The sequence below is a fragment of the Neocloeon triangulifer genome, unplaced genomic scaffold, assembly GCF_031216515.1.
Source record: "Neocloeon triangulifer isolate White Clay Creek 2 clone unplaced genomic scaffold, ASM3121651v1 ptg000012l, whole genome shotgun sequence".
NCBI lineage: Eukaryota > Metazoa > Arthropoda > Insecta > Ephemeroptera > Baetidae > Neocloeon > Neocloeon triangulifer.
The window spans coordinates 6,355,895-6,375,125 of NW_026775554.1; the positions used below are offsets into that span (position 1 = coordinate 6,355,895).

Here is a 19,231-nt window from a genome sequence, read left to right on the forward strand (position 1 = left end):
AAATTTTATATAAATAATTCCTTATATTAATAACTGTAATTATTCTTAAAATCATTTTAAATGCTTATGTCGTTATATTTCACTCCGATAAACAAGTCAATTGTCTCATAAAAAAATCGAAAAAATCAATACGTATAGTGTCTATGTTTGTCAGCCTGATCTATATTTATCCACATCCATATGGTAAACCTGAACAATAACATAACATGAACAACCAGAAAAAATAATTTTGCAAAAATTATAAATTATCGTTATAACGTCGTTTCTGCCTTGTGGTCACAACAATTTTTGCTGGTTATGTTTTTAATCCTCTGCAATTTACACAAACAGTGAAATCATGAGTTTATCTCTGAGGATTTTGCGCTATTTTCCGTGCAGGCGATTTTTCCAGCGGCGCAACAACTCCTTCCTGCGAAACTTTGGTGTTTCAGCAAGTCTTCAACACAAAGCCAACATCAAGGACGGACCCGGTTTAGAACACTTTCTTGCAAACAGTGTGATCCACAAGGATCTTGAACCTCCTCCTGAAGCTGAGGTCATCATTCCGTACCTTGACCAAATCAGCGGAGATGGGCAGAAAGGTTTGTGTAAAAAATATACTTTTTAGTTTTTAGTGTCTAAAATTTATTTTCAAATAATCATTGTATAGTGTTTTTTGACGTCTATGGCTGTCAAATGAATGTCAACGACACTGAAGTGGTGTGGTCTATTCTGAAGAACAAGGGCTATGAGAAAACGGAGGACATACGATTCGCTGACATCATCCTTGTCGTCACTTGCGCTATCCGCGAAGGAGCAGAAACCAAAGTCTGGAACCAGCTCAGAAACTACCGTGGTATCAAAAACGCTCGGGCCAAACTGAAAGACAGGTTGCCCCTAAAAATAGGAGTTTTAGGTAAATTTTAATGAGATTCCTGAGAGGGATCGAAAATTAACATAAATAACGGAGTGGATAAATTTAAAAAATATTAGGATGTATGGCAGAAAGGCTGAAAGAAAAATTGGTCGAGAAGGAAAAGTCAGTTGACATTGTTGCTGGTCCTGACAGCTACCGCGATCTACCTCGTCTGCTGGCCATCAGCCGAGATAACCAGACGGCTGTCAATGTGATGCTGTCTCATGATGAGACATACGCAGATGTTATGCCTATCAGACTCAACGAGAGTTCAAGATCTGCTTTTGTGTAAGTTAAAATGGTCACTTTCAACAGATAAACTTTTCAACTATATATTAATAAATAATTTGAGTGCAAAGTAAAATAGTGAGAGTTTCCCCTAACTTAGATATTTTTATGCTTTTTTCAGATCTATAATGAGAGGCTGTGATAACATGTGTTCATACTGCATTGTGCCATTTACCAGAGGAAGAGAAAGATCTAGGCCAATAGCTTCTATCGTAGAAGAAATTAAGGTTTTATCTGAACAGGGTATCAAGGAGGTTACTTTGTTGGGTAAAATTTCTATCAATTTAAATAATTTTTTAAAATAGTTTGTTATTTCTTATAGGCCAGAATGTAAACAGCTACCGTGATTTGTCGGAACAGCAACATTTTTTCTCAGCTGAAACTAACATGGCGAAAGGTTTCAAAACTGTTTACAAAATAAAGAAAGGTGGACTGCGATTTGCAGATTTGCTCGATAAGGTCTCGCTCGTGGACCCTGAAATGAGAATTCGATTTACCTCGCCCCATCCGAAAGACTTTCCGGATGAGGCAAGTTAATTTTTACTATAGGGAAATATTTTATTCGTTGATGCTCAATTTTAGGTTTTACATTTGATAAATGAGAGGGACAACATTTGCAAGAATATTCACTTACCTGCCCAGAGTGGCAACAGCGAAGTTCTGCAGAGAATGCGTCGTGGTTACACTAGGGAGGCATATCTAGAGCTTGTGGATCACGCTAGAGAGATCATCCCAAATTTGTCTCTGTCCTCTGACTTCATCTGTGGTTTCTGTGGCGAGACTGATGCCGAGTTCGACGAGACCATCACTCTCATGGAGGGAGTTATGTACAACTGGATGTACATCTTTCCTTACAGCCTCAGAGAAAAAACACATGCCCATCGCAGAATGGAGGATAATGTCCCTCTCGAGGTGAAAAAGAGCAGATTTGAGAGAATGTCAGTAACTATGCGGCAGACGACAGAGAGACTCAACAAATCTCAAATTGGCAGAAAGCAACTTATTTTGGTTGAAGGAGTGAGTTTATAGTGTCTGTGTTTATATGTATTGGATTTAATTTTATTTATTTATAGACAAGTCGGAAATCAAAACTGGATTATGCTGGAAGAAACGAAGCTAATCTAAAAGTTATCTTCCCTGCAGAGCCCATTCCTGAAAGTGTAGCCTCTGTTTCTTGTAGGGAGATTAAGGCTGGAGATTATGTTGTTGTTGAGGTATTAAATTTTCCAAAAGAAAAAGTATTACGTTTCCTCACAATTAATTTTAAATTTTAGGTTAGAAGTGCAAATTCACAATCGCTGCAAGGAAAAGCTCTTTATCACAGTTCCGTGCGTGAGTACGGCAGCTCAGCAGTTGGACCTGACACAAGAGAGTTGAGAGCCAAAGAAACCCAGTCGGCAGTTGTAATATAAAAATAAAACAACCAGGTATTAAATTAAATAGAAAATTATTTTATTTTCATTACAAAATTCACATCGGGAAATATACATTTTGAGTATTGTTAGAACAGGCAAATGTGCTTGGCTATACAAGGCTCGCGGTGGATCTTCTCACAATAGGTTTTTGTAACTGCGGCATTATTTGGGGATCTTGTCTGTTCATGACTGGCACTCCTGGCACGTGGCCGCCGATTCTAGGGCTGTAGTAGCCTTGCTGACTCGGTGGCATCACCACACCATTGGGCACTTGTTGACCTGATCAAATTTACAAGTAAAATATGCATTGAAAATTTCTTGAATATTATTTTTACCGTCAACTATGTCTGGTGAGGGTCCTTTTGACAATTTGCTGCTGTATCCAGACTCGTTGGGCGTCTCTCCAGTTGTGTCCGTGGCTGGGGAAGCTCCGTTGCTGTGGTAAACACCTGATCGGCACCTCATGCCTAAGGAGGCAAGTCTGGCGTCGAGCATTTCGGCTCTTTCATCCCACTGCCTCCAATTGTGCTGCACAGTCCATTCCTCTTTGAAGGCAACGTTTTCGTAGTCATGGCCGTTTTTCATGGGGGCTTGTACTATTTCCTCACTTGACTCTGAACTAGCACCATCGTCTAACTCCTCTGCCACAGGCAGAAATTCCTAAAACAACATGAATGAAATCATTAATATTTGTAACTGAAAACATAAATCTGATAAAAAAATTTTAAATAAAAATTTTATCAATTAAATTTAATTAATATCCATTGATTTTCTATTTTATTTAAAATTCAATGAATTCAAATAATTTAAATCTCAGACAGCAAAAGTATAAATTACCCTTTGAGGGGGCCACCGCAGGTCTTGGTGAGACCCATTGAGGACGGGAGCCTGCTGTGGCCTTCGCTGCTCATCCAACAGGTCTTCGAGACTCCTCGTTCTGGACATTTGGCGCTCAACTCTGTTGGAGGGCAGTCTCTCCGACGCCCTTGTGGCTCCTCCTCTGACCAACTCGCCTCTGAGCCACTTCTTCAGATGGACGTGTCGTTCGTGGCACTCGGCGCGCTCGGCTGCCACACACCTAGACAACTCCTCGATTTTCCCATGGGTTTTCATTTCCAAGCTGGTTACTTTTTCGTCCAGGCGGGCGTGAGCTGCGTCGATGTGTTCCTTCAACTCCTGCTTGTCCTTGTCTAAACGCGCCTCCATGTTTTTGAAAAATGGTGCGCAGTAGCAGGTGTAGCCAACCCCGACGGGACCCTGAAAAATATAATTTTAAAGAATAAATTGATTCATTAAATTTGACGAGGATTAGAATTACCTTGCAAATATTTCCAGCCAAATCCAAAAAGTACTGTTCCCCTCTCTTCAGTGGTTCTTTGGGTAGAGAGTCCAAATTTGGCTGTGGAAACGAGGTCGAGTCTGGGTAGTAGTGACAGCCATACGGAGACCACTGCTTGGAACCTTTTCCTTTCTCGAAATGTACTTTCCCGCTTTTTGACTGAAAAAAAAATATATAAATTGCTCATGTACAGGGAAAAAAAACATTTTTTAAAACCTTTTTGCGATCTTTAGGTCTTGAACTGGAGTCCTTGCTGCTGGTACCGCTTCCTGCCTTTTCCCTTTTCTTTCCGGTCTCGCTTTTCCTCTCCTTGGCTTTTCTGCTGCTGCTCCTAATCTTGTCTGGTGACGAACTCGGTGGCAGGGCTGCAGCAGGGCTGTTCAAAATCTGCAGAATTTCATTCAGGTCTTTCCTTGTCGCAATATCTCTTGAAGTCTCTCCTTGCTGGAAATTGAACCATCAATTTAATACAAGAGCCAATTAAATAAGAAACTGCGAGATTTATAATTTTCTAATAAAACTGTCAGAGCAACTTGTCTCGTTTTATGCCGGTCGCCATAACAATAAACTTGTTGCGCTACTCAATGCAAAATTACCTTATTTTTTAGACTTTTGTCGCAACCCGCCTCCAGTAGGATTCTGGTCAACTTTCTGCGCCCCATGGCTGCTGCGATGTGCAATGCCGTGTCACCGTTCTGAACACAATCAAATCGTAAAAGTGCCCAAGCAAGAGAGAATCGTAAAATTAAAATAAATACCTTGTTCTGGTCGGATACCCTACACTTGGCGCTGATCAGTATGCGCGTGACTCCTGCGTGACCGTAGCGGGCACTTGTGTGTAAAGGGGTGTCTCCGTACTGCAAAAAATGTTTTTTTATTACATTATAAAATTTTTAATCTTTTTTATATTTAATTTTTTAAATGTTTCATTTATAATTACTTTTCTTTTAGTATCTTTAAAAATATTTAGCTCTGCCCTTTCCTCTCCTTTTATTTTAATCAGGCAAAATTCTATATAATCGAGTGTAATAAAATGCCTAAGTGTCAAGCCCTATGTTCACAGGTCGGTAATTGGAGGCCTGGCAATGCTCTGTTTCATTGAAAACCGCAAGAGCAGGCGTGACTGACATTATTTTACTGCTTTTTCTCACCTCAAGTGAAATTTCATGTGAAAGGCTCTATTCATTTTCACTCAATTACTTTAGAGATTTGCCACTTGCAATTGTGAAACAAACTGATGCTTTTTCTGGCGATGTTTTTTGAAGCAATTATTCTTATTTTATTTAAACGTTTGTTTTAAATGCACAAAATAAATTTAATTAAAATTATGTGTGGTCATTGAGATTACAATATGTGTTTGTATTGAGCTGTAGTGTTTCTTAAAATGTCAATTTGAAAATTTTTTAGTGGATCTCTGTATAGTGGTGTAAATTATGTACCTTGGATAAATAGAGATAGAATTTGGAAAAATAATTATTTGGCAAAGAAATATTAATCATACTAATCATTAATTTAAAAAAAAAATATGTGTTTCTGGAACAAGATGTTTTCAAAGATCAATTTAAACAATTAGACCAAACCACTGCATTTTTTTTATTGATTTGAGTAGAATAATTATTGGATAAGTCACAACAATAATGAAAAAGGACGCAAATAAAAACTTACGTTATTTTGTATGTCAGGGTTGCATCCAGACATAAGTAATTCTCTGCAGCTCTGATTGTGTCCGTTTTGGCAGCTCAGATGCAAAGGCGCGAAACCTCCACGATTCTTCTTTTCCAGGTCGGTGCCTTTGGCTTTGGCCAGGGCGGTGACGCACCGCGCAAAACCCTTCCAACTCGCCTCGTGCAGTGCAGTGTTGCCGTGCTAGAACATGCAATCAACATTTTCAATAAGACCAAATGAAAAAAGGATCAGTTAAATTAGTTATACGAAGCTAATCAAGGAAAACGAACAAGTTTATTCATTTTCATACCGGGTGCAAAAAATTTAACAAATCCACAGCAGAGCAATTTGAATTGTGTATGGAAGCAATTACGATAATGATCAACGCGCCGCCGCGTCCATTTAATTTAATCTGGTTGCTCGAAATATTATTTATGTGCGACACACCGACCCTGTGGTTTGGTCAGAATTTGGGCATCCGTGTGCCTGAGGCTACGCCCATTTCGATTTTATCACTGATTAAAAGATCATCTATTTTCCATGTCATGAATACAAAATCAACACTTGCCGGCGTTTCGTCCAAGTATAACACAATTTTCACACTGATCTCCGGCATAAATAATGGAGAGGTGCAAGAAATATCAGCTTCTTCTTTGTTCCGCCGGCAGCGATTTTATATACATATTTTTATTTTTGGCCTGGCTGAAAAAAGAAATTTACAAAAACCAGCTCAGAGCGGCGGATTTTTGACAAAAAAAAAGCGTAATTAAATATAATAGCCGTGTGTAGCGATTACAAAATTGCTGATGGGCCTTGTAAGCGGAAAAAGAGTAATAGTTGCACGGTCGGATCAAGCAGAGAGCGTGATGCAGTTGAACAGGATTTGCAGGCTTGTTTTCAACTTTGACCCGCGACTGGCAAATCACGGGAGGAAATTGAGGCGTCGTGACCGTCTTTGAAGCTCGGTGCACGCGGCTCCTGGTTCACAGGTTGCTCAGTTGAATTCACAAAAAGGCACAAACGCGAGCCGAATCCCAAATGCGTTGTTAAAAAACCTGTACAATATTTTGCCAAAGAAGTGTTTTGAAGATTTCACTAAAGAGTTTTTCCTTCTAACGTGACGAGATTGATGGATCTCGATTTGTTTTTATTTTTGTTTACTTGTATAGTAAACTCGATATTTATCACTTCTTTTAGCATCAAATTGAATTCCACGATTATTTTAATGTCAAAAATATCTTCATCCGACACCTCGACTCAACTCCCAAAAGCTACAAGCCAGGTTTGAATCAATGGATTCCTGTCTGGGAGTGGCCCTGCACTCCTCTCTGCCGCAGTTATAAAAGAGGCCCATTGGAAAATAAAAATGCCTCAACACCTTGGCAGTGCTGCTTTATTATCGTTTCTCTGTCTCTTTCTTTTATTAAATTGTGAGAGTGCCACCCACTCCAGGGCATAAAAAAACGACACGGAGAACAATAAATTTCGAGGTAATGCACGCAGAGCACAACAAAGTATTCATCATCCCGGTTATAATTATTGGCTATCGCAAGCCCAAGCCTGTCTTCATAAATTACTTATTGTACAATGCGGCACTGCGCCTGCACAGAGTTGCCGAGCTGAGAGCATACGTGGTCAAGTTAAAAAGTTGAGGAGAGGAACAAAAATTTAAACAAAAGCTATTTTTAATTTAAAATAAATCCAATCTAAATTCGTCTGAATAAATTTTGCTGCCAATTTCCTCAGGCTGTATATAAATAAAGTTTTTTATTCTTTTTGTGTTGCATATCTTTTCTAATTTAAAAACAAAATAAAAAGTAAATTGATATTAGCGCTCGGCAGAAAAGATCTGCTAGAAGTCGGCAGATAAAATCTATTGTTGTATTTTCGTGCGAAACGGCCCTATAATTTATTCCAAGAACAGTGACTGGAAGGAATCCAGAAGGGATATAATACAGCTCAGTTTCCACTACAAAAAAGATCAGTGCGCGAAAAAGGCGTGTGTTGGATTTGAGGTGTTGGTGATCCGCGTGCGATATTATGCAGATGTGTTTAGAGGAGCAGGATGATATAACTCAACTTCATCTTGGTACAAAGGGGTCTATAAATAAAGCGCTACAATGCACTTGAATAAAAAAATAATCTGGAAGTGACGCCTTCGAAATCACACTTCAATTTTTCTTATGCGCTTGCGTGTTTTCTCCACGCAGAGAGAAATTCACATCCTTACACTTTGAACACAGGGTAGTAATATATTTTGTTTGTTATATACGAGTTAAAGAAATAATGGTGCTCCTTGCGCATCCTGCTGAGACGATCGTGTAATTGTGCAGCGCGTACGCCACGGAGAACCAGCTTTCACTAATATGCATTACAAAGACGGAGAGCTCTTGATTCAGAGATTCTCATTCAAAATAAAAAGTTTACATTATACTTTTCGCTGGTTTCTATGGAAGAATGACAAACAATGTGGCTAAATGGAGCAAAGAATCTCTTTGACAATTCCAAATTAATTAAAACAAATTTCAAGAGTTTCTACTTGAGACTGTGTAATTAATTCAAATAGAGCGAATTTAAAAAGTTTTGAAACGAGAATTAATTACTGACGAAAAATTCTATTTTCTATAGATTTGGTCTCAAAATTAATATAAAATGGTCAGCAATATACTTCTGTGTAATGTTTTCATGGATTTTTATAAATTTTCTGTCACGTATAGCAGACTTTTTTAAGCTTAAAGATTTTAACGTTTGTATATAGATTGCAAAAATATTCTTGGAAAAAAGCGATGAAATATGAGAGTATCCTTTTATTATTTTTAATTCAACCACCAAAACTGCATTATAAGATAATCAGTATATTTTTGTGAGAAAAAGTAGAATAAGGAATTTATTTATTCATTCAAAAATTTATCACACACATCTAGTCGTAAACCATTTTTTTACCTCATGAAAGATGGTTATTTAATGCTAATGGATGAAAATGGGACGTACGGTTTTTTTTTTCAAGATTAGCCCCGATCGTAGCTGCTTTTTATTCTTTAATGACGTGCAGTATGTGTCCTTTCTGAATTAGGAAACGCTGCTCTTTCGTTTGCGTGTTTTATGACGCGTGGAGATATAAATAAGAAAGGGACCATCACTCATCTGCCCACACACAAAGTGGGCCCCGCGATGCGAGCTCGGATATAAAAGCAGCATATTTTATGTATCATTCATTGGAGTGTGTTGTCCTCTGTGGCTCTTTTTCGAAAAGCGATAAGAGTTTGGGAAAAGCTATAATATCGAGGGCCATCGCATCTCTGCGCTGTTTGGACAATGGACGTCGTGACGCGCATTTTACACAATTTACTTTCCGACGCCGCTGCGCGTGACAAAATAAAATAATAAGAAAAAAGCTGCGGAGAGACGCCGCCGCCAGAAGAGGTGCATTTAGACACAAAAGTGCAGTTGGCGGAGGCACTCCTTTATACACGGAACTCAATTTGCGGCTGCATTCAGAGTAAAAATAATCGAGCGTGTAAAACTGCTCTTTGGACGAGGGACATTACTCTGCACGACGGACAGACTGATGGGAATTGAGCAATTTCACATTGCACGCTGAAGTGAGAGAGAAATTAATAATTATCGCTCTAAATTACTCTCACCGTAGGAGTCGTCACGAATTGTTTCTGTTTCAGTTTTTTTCTTAAGTAGGATATGAGAATAATTGAAAAGTTTGTAGATCTACAAACTGCATTAAAAAAGGTAATGGGAAACAGTAATTTAATGTGATTTAAAATGAACATAATGATATAATAGCTTTAAAAGTTATTAAACAATATTCTTTTCACAAATTAAATTTTGTGATAAGTAACATTTAAAAGAATAATAATCTATTTATTATTATTATTAATTATTATTATTATTATTCCATAAATTTTTTTAAGTTAACCTAACCCACCAAAACTCCTTTTTTTTAATAAAAAAATTTTACTTTCCTCTTACTTTGTATCACTTTGTATTTGCGCTGCCCATTTTTGTGAAAAATTTGTATGGATTGCAAAAGAAATGTCTATAGTGCCTCAAAAAGCTCAACTATCAGCAGTTATCCTTTTAGGAATGTGGAATTTTAACTTGCTTGAGTCCCTAAAGCGCGTTTTTAGTTGGAGATCATTCTGATTTACGACTCTCAGCGTGCAATGCAAAAAGCCACTCTATTAAAGAGAAGAAAGCTGCATGCTTTTCTGCCGGCTTTGGAATAAAATAACCGCAAAATGTATATAAATTCTATTTACATGCGAGACTTGCTTGCGAATCCAAACCTTAAACAATGTTAATCTTGAGAAACTAATCTCCTGAAGCAAGAAAAAAATGTAACCATAAAGAGAGAGAAAGATACATTCATGCATATAAAAGAACTCACCGTCGAGTCTTGATGGTTGACGTCGGCTCCGTGCCTCAGCAGTTGTCGCACAACCTCCAGGTGGCCCTCGGCGGCTGCCCTTTGCAGCGGAGAACACCCAGACTGCAACATCAACAAAGCAGAACGTTCAGACTTGCAAAAAACTCGATGAAAAATTGCCGTTCATAAAAATTAACGACCCTTCCTCGAACGAAAAATCAATTTCGCGCGCAATTGCTCTCTGTCACCTCACTCTTCACTCGATCAGGAGCAAATTATTTCATCAAAATCTACAGGTGTAATTTTCTAAACCCCGGCAGCCGCATACCAATTTTGTTTTCTTGCTTTCGGCCGATAGCAATTATCTCGGCAAATTGATATGGAATTCGCTCGCAGGGACCGTTTTGCTGCCGGGAAGAGCGGGTTGTTGGACGCACCAAGAGGAGAGTTCAATGCTTGCAAAGATGGTGGAAAATAGCCAATCGATTAATCTGTTAAGATATTTCCAAGCGTTTTTTTCTGCGATCTAGAGTTTTCATTATTAAATTAACTCTCTCAAAATTGTTGATAATGTATTTAAAATAATATGACCATGCATGTTTTGGTCCATAAGAAAATCTGATAAGCAAAGGGGTATTGATTATTTACATTAATAATTTAAATTTATTGATCATTTTTTAAGCTAAACTTTTAACAAATTATTGCACTGTCCTGACCAATTTTTTTTATTATTTTACGAAACAATACAAAAACTCGTAAAAGAATCTTTATTTTCATTTATGAGAGTGCGATAAATTTAACAAAAAAAGTTGAAATATGACAGTAATATTAATTTACAATTTTTTTGTTTAGACTTTAAAAATTAAAGATTTTAATAAAAATATGATAAGCAAATTAAATAGAATCTCAATTTTAATTTTAAATGTTGTTGCAATGAAAATTAGTTCAATCGTAAAAGAAAAGTAAGTAAAAATATTAGTTCAGATAAAGATTGCAATACAAAAAGACAGTCGTGAACAATTGAAGCGCAATAAAGGCCCGTTAGATCTGGACGTAATTGCTCTTCTATAGGAACTTGGCACGAAAATAGCAAGCACCATTTTGGCACCAGCGCCTTTCCTCCTCAACTATCACAGATGTTCTTTTTTCTCCGAGTGGCCCTGCGGCTTCAGCAGTGCAGTCCAAACAAAAGAGGAAGAACCGACGGCAAGGTCTCAAGGAAAACTTTTTGGTTTAAAAAAACGCTGCGCAAATCAGACTCGGTGGCAGCGGCGTGACGTGGAAATTAAAATAATGAGAGTCACGACTGATTAGGCGTTGCGTCATCTGGCAATGAACAAATAAATAATGCATTCGTGAGATATGTCCGCTCGCGAAACAATGGAGAAGCAATAATTCCATTTCAGATCGAATGCCTTTTTTAATATATTTTTGGTTTTTATTGGCTTGCGTGTCAACAAACAGAGCACCGCCAGGAAGGTATTAAAGAATTTATTGCTTTCCTCTGTATTAGTGTGTCGGTGATTTATTTCACTCCGTGGACAGATCACCGTTTCAATGTCAAGGAAATTAAAATTTTACGCCTCCTCGTCTCTTTGAGGCCGAAATTCGAGTGGAATTTTAATTGTTCGCTTGTCACGCAGCCGCAAAGATTGATGCTTTTGGAGGGGCCTTTGGGCTACGCGTGGCAAATTTACGATGGAACAAACCTTTGTGGAAAAAATGACCACACGGTTTTTCGATGAATTATGGAGGAAGCCGAAAAAGCGGAAAAAGCGTAAAAATCATCACTCTGCGATAATTTACAAGACTCTCTAAGAATGGCTAAAATATTATTGTCTAAAAATAAAATGCGTGATGAAGTTAATAGTTTTTATATTCTAACCATGGAGGATCTGCCTTCCAATTATGAAACTAATGCGCCGGAGAAGAATGAGAGAATGATACTCATTAACAGAGAAGGCAGGCCCTAATTAGAAAATATGACAACGCATGTGATAGGAAAATAATACAAAACGAAATTACATCTTCCTTTCTTTCTACGTCCTGCTTATATTTTATTTATTTTTTATTTTATTTATTTTTTATCAGGAGTCCCGCGTGTGAAAATTAAGACGGCTCGAAAATTTGCCGCGGCGGATATTATTTTCAGAGCAAAAGGGTTCGTGTAAAGTGAGATTGGTACATAAATTTTATGTGCTCTCCGGCGTATATTCAAGCAGGAGTATAAAAATAAGGTCTCTCTCTTTTTGGGGAGGAGCTGCTGCGAAAGAGAGCATCTCGAAAAGCCAAAGCAAAACATCTGCACGGGAAAAATGTGTCGTGCAAAACCAACCTTGACAAGCGTTTTGTGTCCGCCGTGAATGACATAGCTTGTCGAGGCATTCGATCATGAGCCAGCTGCCAATTAAAAAAGTAAGTGAATAAGGATCATCCTCAAACACCCAGAGCCTAAATCTTGAATGCTGAGGTTAATTTTAATACTCATTTCAATTATCTATTATATAAATGGTTTTATTCAAATTGAAAACTCGCTTGAAAACAAATTAACTTCTATTTAATTTAAATTGTTTTTATCTATTTCCAAATTTAATAAAATTTAAATATTGTTATACTATTTTCACTAACTTTAAATGCCAAATTATTTTAAAGCAAAAATATTTCGAACTGTAAAATAAAAAATAATAACAAAGCAATGTCAAAAATTTAACAAAAACCATTTTCAAATTATCAGCCCCCGAAATTTCTGACTTCTCCAAGATTGAAATATGCCTGACACATTGAAGTAAAATTAATGAGGAATGAAAAAATTTGTCCAAGATCAATGTAAGACCGATTTTTTTTATGTCCGTTGTTATACGATTTGAGCTTCCAGTTGGCAAACAAACGCCCACTCACGTCACCGCGTGCGAATCTCTCAAGAGGTTACGCGAGTTGGGCGCGGTGTTTTTGCCTCGCAGTGAACGCGAGAGAGGCGCAGCGTGCCAAATGCTGGCTGGGTGCGCGGCGACAACTGTTAAAGACTGGCTGGAATCGCCGAGGGCCAACTTTTCGAGCTCTCAGTTTAAAGTTTGATCAAGCGCGATCTCTTTACATTCAGACGTACGCTAAGTACACACACGTCTCGCGTCAGAGGAAAAGTATATTTATATTTAGCCACATATAAGTAAAAAGGGTTTGTGTTACGACTGGGTTCGAGTAACACAATGATTGAGCTCGGTGGAAATTATACTCTGTCCTGTGCTCTGTGAATCAAGAGAACGAACAACTTGTTATTTAGTTGCAAATTTGTGCCCAGAGCCAGCCGCGTGGAAATCGAGACGATTTGTTAAAAACAGTATCGTTTTCCGCACGACGAGTTTAAATGTAGCAATTTTATTCACAAAGTGCCGAGTGAACCATCATATTAAATTTAACATAATTAATAAGTACAAAATCGCCTGGCTATTTTTGTCTTTTGACTTTTCAAAAAAATCTTCAAACCCCACTTTTAGAATCATCAGCATGGGCAATTTTTTTCTGATAAATTCTTATCAGTTTTAATCACTCTTGGAATACGGTGCATGTTTTAGACAAGCTAACTCTCAAAACTGGTAAAAATAAGAAAGGGGCTATAGTTGGAAAGTTGAATAAAAACCGACTATTTTAGCCATTTTGACTTTTTGTTATTGAAACTAGAGATTTATTAGCAAATGAATTACTCTCACTTCCTTACAATTTAGAAATATACAATTTTTTTAATCAAAAAGGGCAAGTTTTTATGAGATAAACTTTATTAACCATGAATCTTGGGGGGGATATGTTTATTTCTATAATGAATCCCTAAGTATATTTTCGTAATTCTAAACTTTATAACTTCCAATTCAGGATTAATCAACAAAGAAACACTGGTCAAGCGTAATACTGTGTGTTAAGGGTATTAATTACAAAAGATAATTTACCAGCAAATTTATACATACACAAATTAAATCAATCATTTTATTTGTCTAATTATTAATTTACAATTAACCATTTACAAAAAATAAATTTAAAAAAAAATAAATTATTTAAAAAAAAATAAGTAAAAAAACTTTAAAAAAAAATTTATTTGTAAAAAAAGGTTATTTTTAAAGATGCTAAATTTAAATTTTTGTTAATCGCGTCTGTCTGTTTTATATATTAATTACTCTCTCGCAACCTCTGACTGAGCCGTTATTAGCTGCTGGATGCCGATGAAATTTCCATCGAATTTATTCGGTTCTATTTGCCAGAAAATAACTGTCAGCCTACTTTTGAGCGGCCTTCCTGAAATTAAAAAAACGAGCCATACAAACACGAAATAAATTTATAACTACCGCGCGATCCTCTCTGGCATAATATAAATAAATTCTCTCACCCGCATCACCAAAAAGATGAAAGCTCCTTAATTTTCTCTCACACAGCCACAAATTTCGCCGGCGAAAATTACATCTGTGCGGTTGAGGCGCGGAAACGTGAGGTTTCTCAAAACACGTCTCAGCTTATTATGCAGATTATACTGTTGTGTTTTATTGATTTGGCGGCGCATTTCCTGCAAGCCGTCTATGAGTGTTTCTTTCGAGAGCCTGCCGAAATTACATAGGTTGGGTGCATCTCACGAGAGAGAGCCCTAATGACGCGACTCTTTATTATAATATACGCGGGCTGGCTCGCCTCAAAGCCACCGCGAGCTCACCGAAATGACCTTTTCTCAGCATCATTTAATTTATAGCCACGAGATTCCTCGGCGGCCGGCGGTTCGTACCAAAGTGAATCTGTTGCAGCCTAATAGCCCAGCATCCCCCATGTTGAATCACTTTTATATTACAAAGGTTGGTGGTTTTCCTGCTCTCGTAGATCATATAATGGTTTTATTCTTCCTTGCACTCTTCCTCCTTTTTCAGGTCGTACAAGAAAATTGTTTGTATACTTTCCTTGTTTTTGTTTAGTTTTGAATATAATAATAATAATAATGAATGAAACTTTGATGCAGTAAAATTAGACTAAAAATTTAAATTTTTTTAAAGCATAAGAAAATAATATTAATATTTTTAAAATTTAAATCGACCTGGAAGATTTATTTTGAAAAATTTCCTGCATTAATTAATAGTATTTTTCGATTTTTCATCTGGAAAGTTGAAGTTGAAATAACAAATCAGGCTACATTGTGTAATAAATGAATAATTATGAGAATTCATTGTGTACGCGATTGTTATGTATGTGACAGAGTTATTTCATATATCTTATTATTACTTTATTTTAATTTAACAATGTGAAAATTAAAAAAAAAATCAAAAACTAAAAGGTTTAAATAATAAATTCTAATAGTGATTTGTATTTTTTAAATATATTATTCCAATGAATTAATTGAATAACTCAATTTTAGTGTTCGGTATGAAACCTAAATTTTAAAACTGTTGATTCATCCGTTTTATTTATTTTAATTTAATATTAAAGGTACTGCTGACTGTATAATAGATTTCGATATCTATCGCAGCTCCCATTCCAATTCAACGAACTAACGCACCGTGAATTTATTTCCAATTTCTCTCTTCGCTCGATTAATAAAGCACCTGCTTTTTGACACTTCGTTGCCACTTTCTCACACTTTATACCACGATAGTATTGGCCGGGTCGGCGAATTTCGTGACCAGATTTCTAAAGCAGCAGCAACAACACAAATCAAACCACTTTGTAGTATGTGCATCCATCGAACACACACTACTTTTGAAATGAGAAAAAAACGGAGAGCATCTCTCCATTTTGACCACACACAGGTTGAGAGGAGCGAGAGATGAATAAGAGCGGTCTGGCTCATCATCGAGAGAATACGACCTTCGAACACAATCCCAACCCTAATTGTTCCCCAGAGAGACAGGTAATTTTATAAAAGTAAGAGGGGAGGTTGTAAACACTATTAAGAAATCGAGCTCGACGGATGAAGAGATGCTCGTGCGGTCAACCTCAGTTCGATAGATAGATAGATGGACTCTAATCAGGCCAGAAGTGTGCCAACCACACTGAGAGTAATCCATTTTATGGCTTTATTCGCGCATAGCTTCGGCCGGTATGTGTGATGGGAACCAGGAAAAGCAGAAAAAAGAAGTTGATCGGCAGCTCTTGACCCACAAAACGTGCAAATTATTCCGCGTGATGCGTCGAGTTCTGATTTTCGTAACGACCAGCTATGAAATCGAGTTTTCTTCTGCGGTGATTAGAGAGAGGATGTGTGATCGAATTTTTCATATGAAACGAGACAGAGATGCTGGAGACTTTCGCTAGCAACCGCAGTAATGTGGGCCTGCACGTCCTTGATTTTCACTTGATTTTCAATATGAAAATTAAAAGAGTCGCAATAATCCGTTTTCAGGAAGTTTTGTAAGAATCGGTTGATTGAAAAATTCTGAAGCAGAAATCCTTATTTTTTTTTTGATAAAATATTTTTTCGTGATGAAATTTTCTCAATAATATTTTCAACATTTTTTTAGGACTTTGGTAAATCAAAGAATATTTTCTTGATATTTTTTTTATCTTTTATGTTATTTTTCTTTTTTTAATAAAATATAATTTTAAATGACTAAAAAGATTTCAAAATCTGTATCCTACCATTTATCACAGGATTCCATTTATAAAAAATTTGGTAAAAAAAGGCGCAGGCACTTTGAACTTTGATTAAATACATAGATGATATCCAACAATCCAACTGTATCCGCTTTTTTTCCATTATTATTTTAATTATTTATTTTTGATTATTTTTTTATCAATATTTATACGAAATTGCAAAAAAAAATATCAAAATTTTTTTTAAACTTCTTAGTACTGCATATAAACGATTTTTTAACTAAAGAAATTAAGCACTATAGGTTTGTACAATAGTTAAATACAATTAAAAAATTATCATCTAAATTTTTTTAGTAAAATAAAAATTTATTTTCCATGCCTGATTTTAAATTTTAAGTGTTTTACTTTATTTTGTCACGACTTACTTCCCATTGTTAAACAAGTCGCTCCCTGCTCTCTTTGATGCGTTCGTACATCCTTTTGTGATCGCATCTTGCGTACTTTCTAAGTTTTCTAACAGCATCTTCCGATAATACAATTCATTGTCGTCCTCAGAAAATATCAAAGAAAGCCAGAAGAAGCTGCTCTATTTCTTTCATTAAAGCAAAAGGAAGCGAGTCTTTCTACTTTTTACACCCACGATTTTGATTGTTGACCTGTCCGATTTTTTTTATTCGCGGACCAAAAGCAAACGGTTTTTTATTATGTGAAATCTCCGGACAGCTCATAAGAGCACAAGCTTTGAGTTTCGCCGCCACAAATTTATATAAATTTAATTCTCACACGCCGAGACATCTTCCTGGTCTTTCATATTTTTCACGTTCACGCGTGGTCTTCCCATCTAATTCGCCTTTTCATTGTTGGTGAATGTGTGCATACGATTCACAAGGCGCGGTGAATAGGATAATGACGCTGCCACTAGTGTAGTACGTACACCAGCGAGTGCAGAGCGAGCGGCAATCATAAAAATAATGCCGAGCTGCCATCGTTACATTGGGTTCATTGATCTGCGTCTTGGAGCTCGGCAGACGCAGGCAGACCAGTCATTAAACCGGGTACAAGCTTATTGAAAAGATCATTCGCGCGAAAATCTCAAATCTCATCGTTGCGGATTTGCAAGGCGATTCAATTATAAAAATTAGGATGATAAAGTCCACGAAGTGATTTGTCTCGCATTTGCATAAAACTTTGGAACTTGCGTTTCTAAGAAAGTCGCGGATGTAAAAATTCGTGTTCGTCGGGGAAGTGTGTTTCGAGTGCTTCCTTGTTTGCTTAATGAATTGTCATGTTTCCTCTTTCTTTTTAGATGTTGTGTTTTACACCGCATATTAGTGGAAATAAGGACAGTGTACTGTTTTTCATATGTTTAATGACTACAGATTTTTTTTTCTCTTCAATTATATTTTAAAACTCTAAATTTTATGTATGATGAGCAAAGCCATTTTTAACTGAAATAACTGAAATAGCGAGAAACTTAGCATTTTATTAGGGTATGATAAATCATAAATCATTATTATTAAAAATGAGATTGTAACATCAAAAAATGGAAACTTTGATAATTATTAAGAATTTGAGTTATTTGCCCCATAAAAAATAACTGCTGCGCTATATGATTGTGAACACAGATAAAGAAACAAAAGATGATAATTTTTATTCAACATTTAAAATTTCTTTTGAAACACCGTCTGAATTCCATGAAAGTATTTAAAATTCCATTAAAAAAAATCCTTCAAATTCCAAAACTGTTTCCTTTTTTTCTTGTGGGAAAGAGTGCATCAAAAAATTTCCGGTGTCAGACTCTTCAAAAAAAACTTTACTACTTCCATTGTGCAGCTTAACAAGTTCAAAGCCGAGATTCATTTTCAGACTGAATTAAGATTAAAACATGCAATGAGAAGCCAATTTAAGTTGAAGTCATAAAAGTGTTTGTAAAAAGATGATCGATTAAGATTGCAACTAAAATTTTTCAATGCAGTTTTTGCTCTGAAGAGAGCCAGCTCGCATTCTTCCCACTCTCAATGTCAGCGAAATCCAGATCGGTCGATTAATTTCCCACTGAGATGCTTAATACACGTGATGTATGTAAATTCGAAATTCCTCCGCCGGCTTTATGGCTTCGCTTGCCCAACGCTTTACGCAATACATAAAATGGCCAGCCGCGTAATTTATGTGACCAGCCGAGCAATGAGCGTGTTCCAGGTGATGATTGATGACAGCTACACGTCAGACCACTTTACCAAACTCAAAGGATGCGAACTGTTATCAGCTGCCCGTGTGGAAAACGTAATCTATTTTTCATATAGAAATGTATCAAATGTATTAATCATCAGGCAGGGGCATCAATCAAGAACAAAAGTTTGGAAAATAACGGTTTTGACTGGACAGCACCTTCTGACGTTCTTTGAAAACAAACACGCAATTTGGCCGGCAAATATCAACAAAAGTGATAAAAATCTAAAGACTGGTTCTTTATAAAGGTCCTGCGCTCGTTTATTTCATTTGGGAGGTTGTTTTGACCAAATGCTAAAGCAGTGCTAAAGGAAAGAATTTTCAGTTCAAAATAATATATAATATTTCCGTAAAATATTTATTTTCAGTTGAAAAACATACCACATGGATGCGCAAATGCAAAATTATACAAATATTGATATCTATGATGTTAACTAAAATTACGAAAATTACTATTGATA

General features: G+C 36.6%; 2 protein-coding genes across 2 annotated transcripts in view; one reads left to right on the plus strand and one right to left on the minus strand.

Moving 5' to 3' along the window:
• Positions 1 to 166: 166 nt before the first annotated feature.
• LOC132197371 (mitochondrial tRNA methylthiotransferase CDK5RAP1) lies at positions 167 to 2,816 on the plus strand. The gene is made up of 9 exons (XM_059620621.1): positions 167 to 581; positions 650 to 895; positions 973 to 1,183; positions 1,305 to 1,450; positions 1,506 to 1,711; positions 1,766 to 2,200; positions 2,257 to 2,397; positions 2,458 to 2,610; positions 2,689 to 2,816. Exons 1-8 carry the CDS (start codon positions 338 to 340, stop codon positions 2,593 to 2,595), a joined length of 1,767 nt encoding a protein of 588 aa, XP_059476604.1. The 5' UTR covers positions 167 to 337; the 3' UTR covers positions 2,596 to 2,610; positions 2,689 to 2,816.
• Positions 2,614 to 19,231, minus strand: part of LOC132197370 (ankyrin repeat domain-containing protein 6) — a 37,801-nt gene continuing 21,183 nt past the window's right edge. The window contains exons 4-12 of the mRNA XM_059620620.1: positions 10,005 to 10,106; positions 5,603 to 5,803; positions 4,696 to 4,794; positions 4,534 to 4,632; positions 4,154 to 4,381; positions 3,917 to 4,096; positions 3,436 to 3,855; positions 2,934 to 3,258; positions 2,614 to 2,877 (exon numbers count right to left, since the gene is read on the minus strand). Coding sequence (XP_059476603.1) covers positions 2,708 to 2,877; positions 2,934 to 3,258; positions 3,436 to 3,855; positions 3,917 to 4,096; positions 4,154 to 4,381; positions 4,534 to 4,632; positions 4,696 to 4,794; positions 5,603 to 5,803; positions 10,005 to 10,106 — 1,824 coding nt within the window. The 3' untranslated portion in view covers positions 2,614 to 2,707. The remainder of the gene's footprint in view (positions 2,878 to 2,933; positions 3,259 to 3,435; positions 3,856 to 3,916; positions 4,097 to 4,153; positions 4,382 to 4,533; positions 4,633 to 4,695; positions 4,795 to 5,602; positions 5,804 to 10,004; positions 10,107 to 19,231) is intronic.

What these genes read in the sequence shown, in the direction of transcription:
- LOC132197371 (XM_059620621.1), top strand. Translation starts at nt 338, where the DNA reads ATGAGTTTATCTCTGAGGATTTTGCGCTATTTTCCGTGCAGGCGATTT. An exon ending in CAGCGGAGATGGGCAGAAAG is followed by an intron (nt 582 to 649) that starts GTTTGTGTAAAA and finishes ATCATTGTATAG; the next exon opens with TGTTTTTTGACGTCTATGGC. An exon ending in GAGATTATGTTGTTGTTGAG is followed by an intron (nt 2,398 to 2,457) that starts GTATTAAATTTT and finishes TTTAAATTTTAG; the next exon opens with GTTAGAAGTGCAAATTCACA.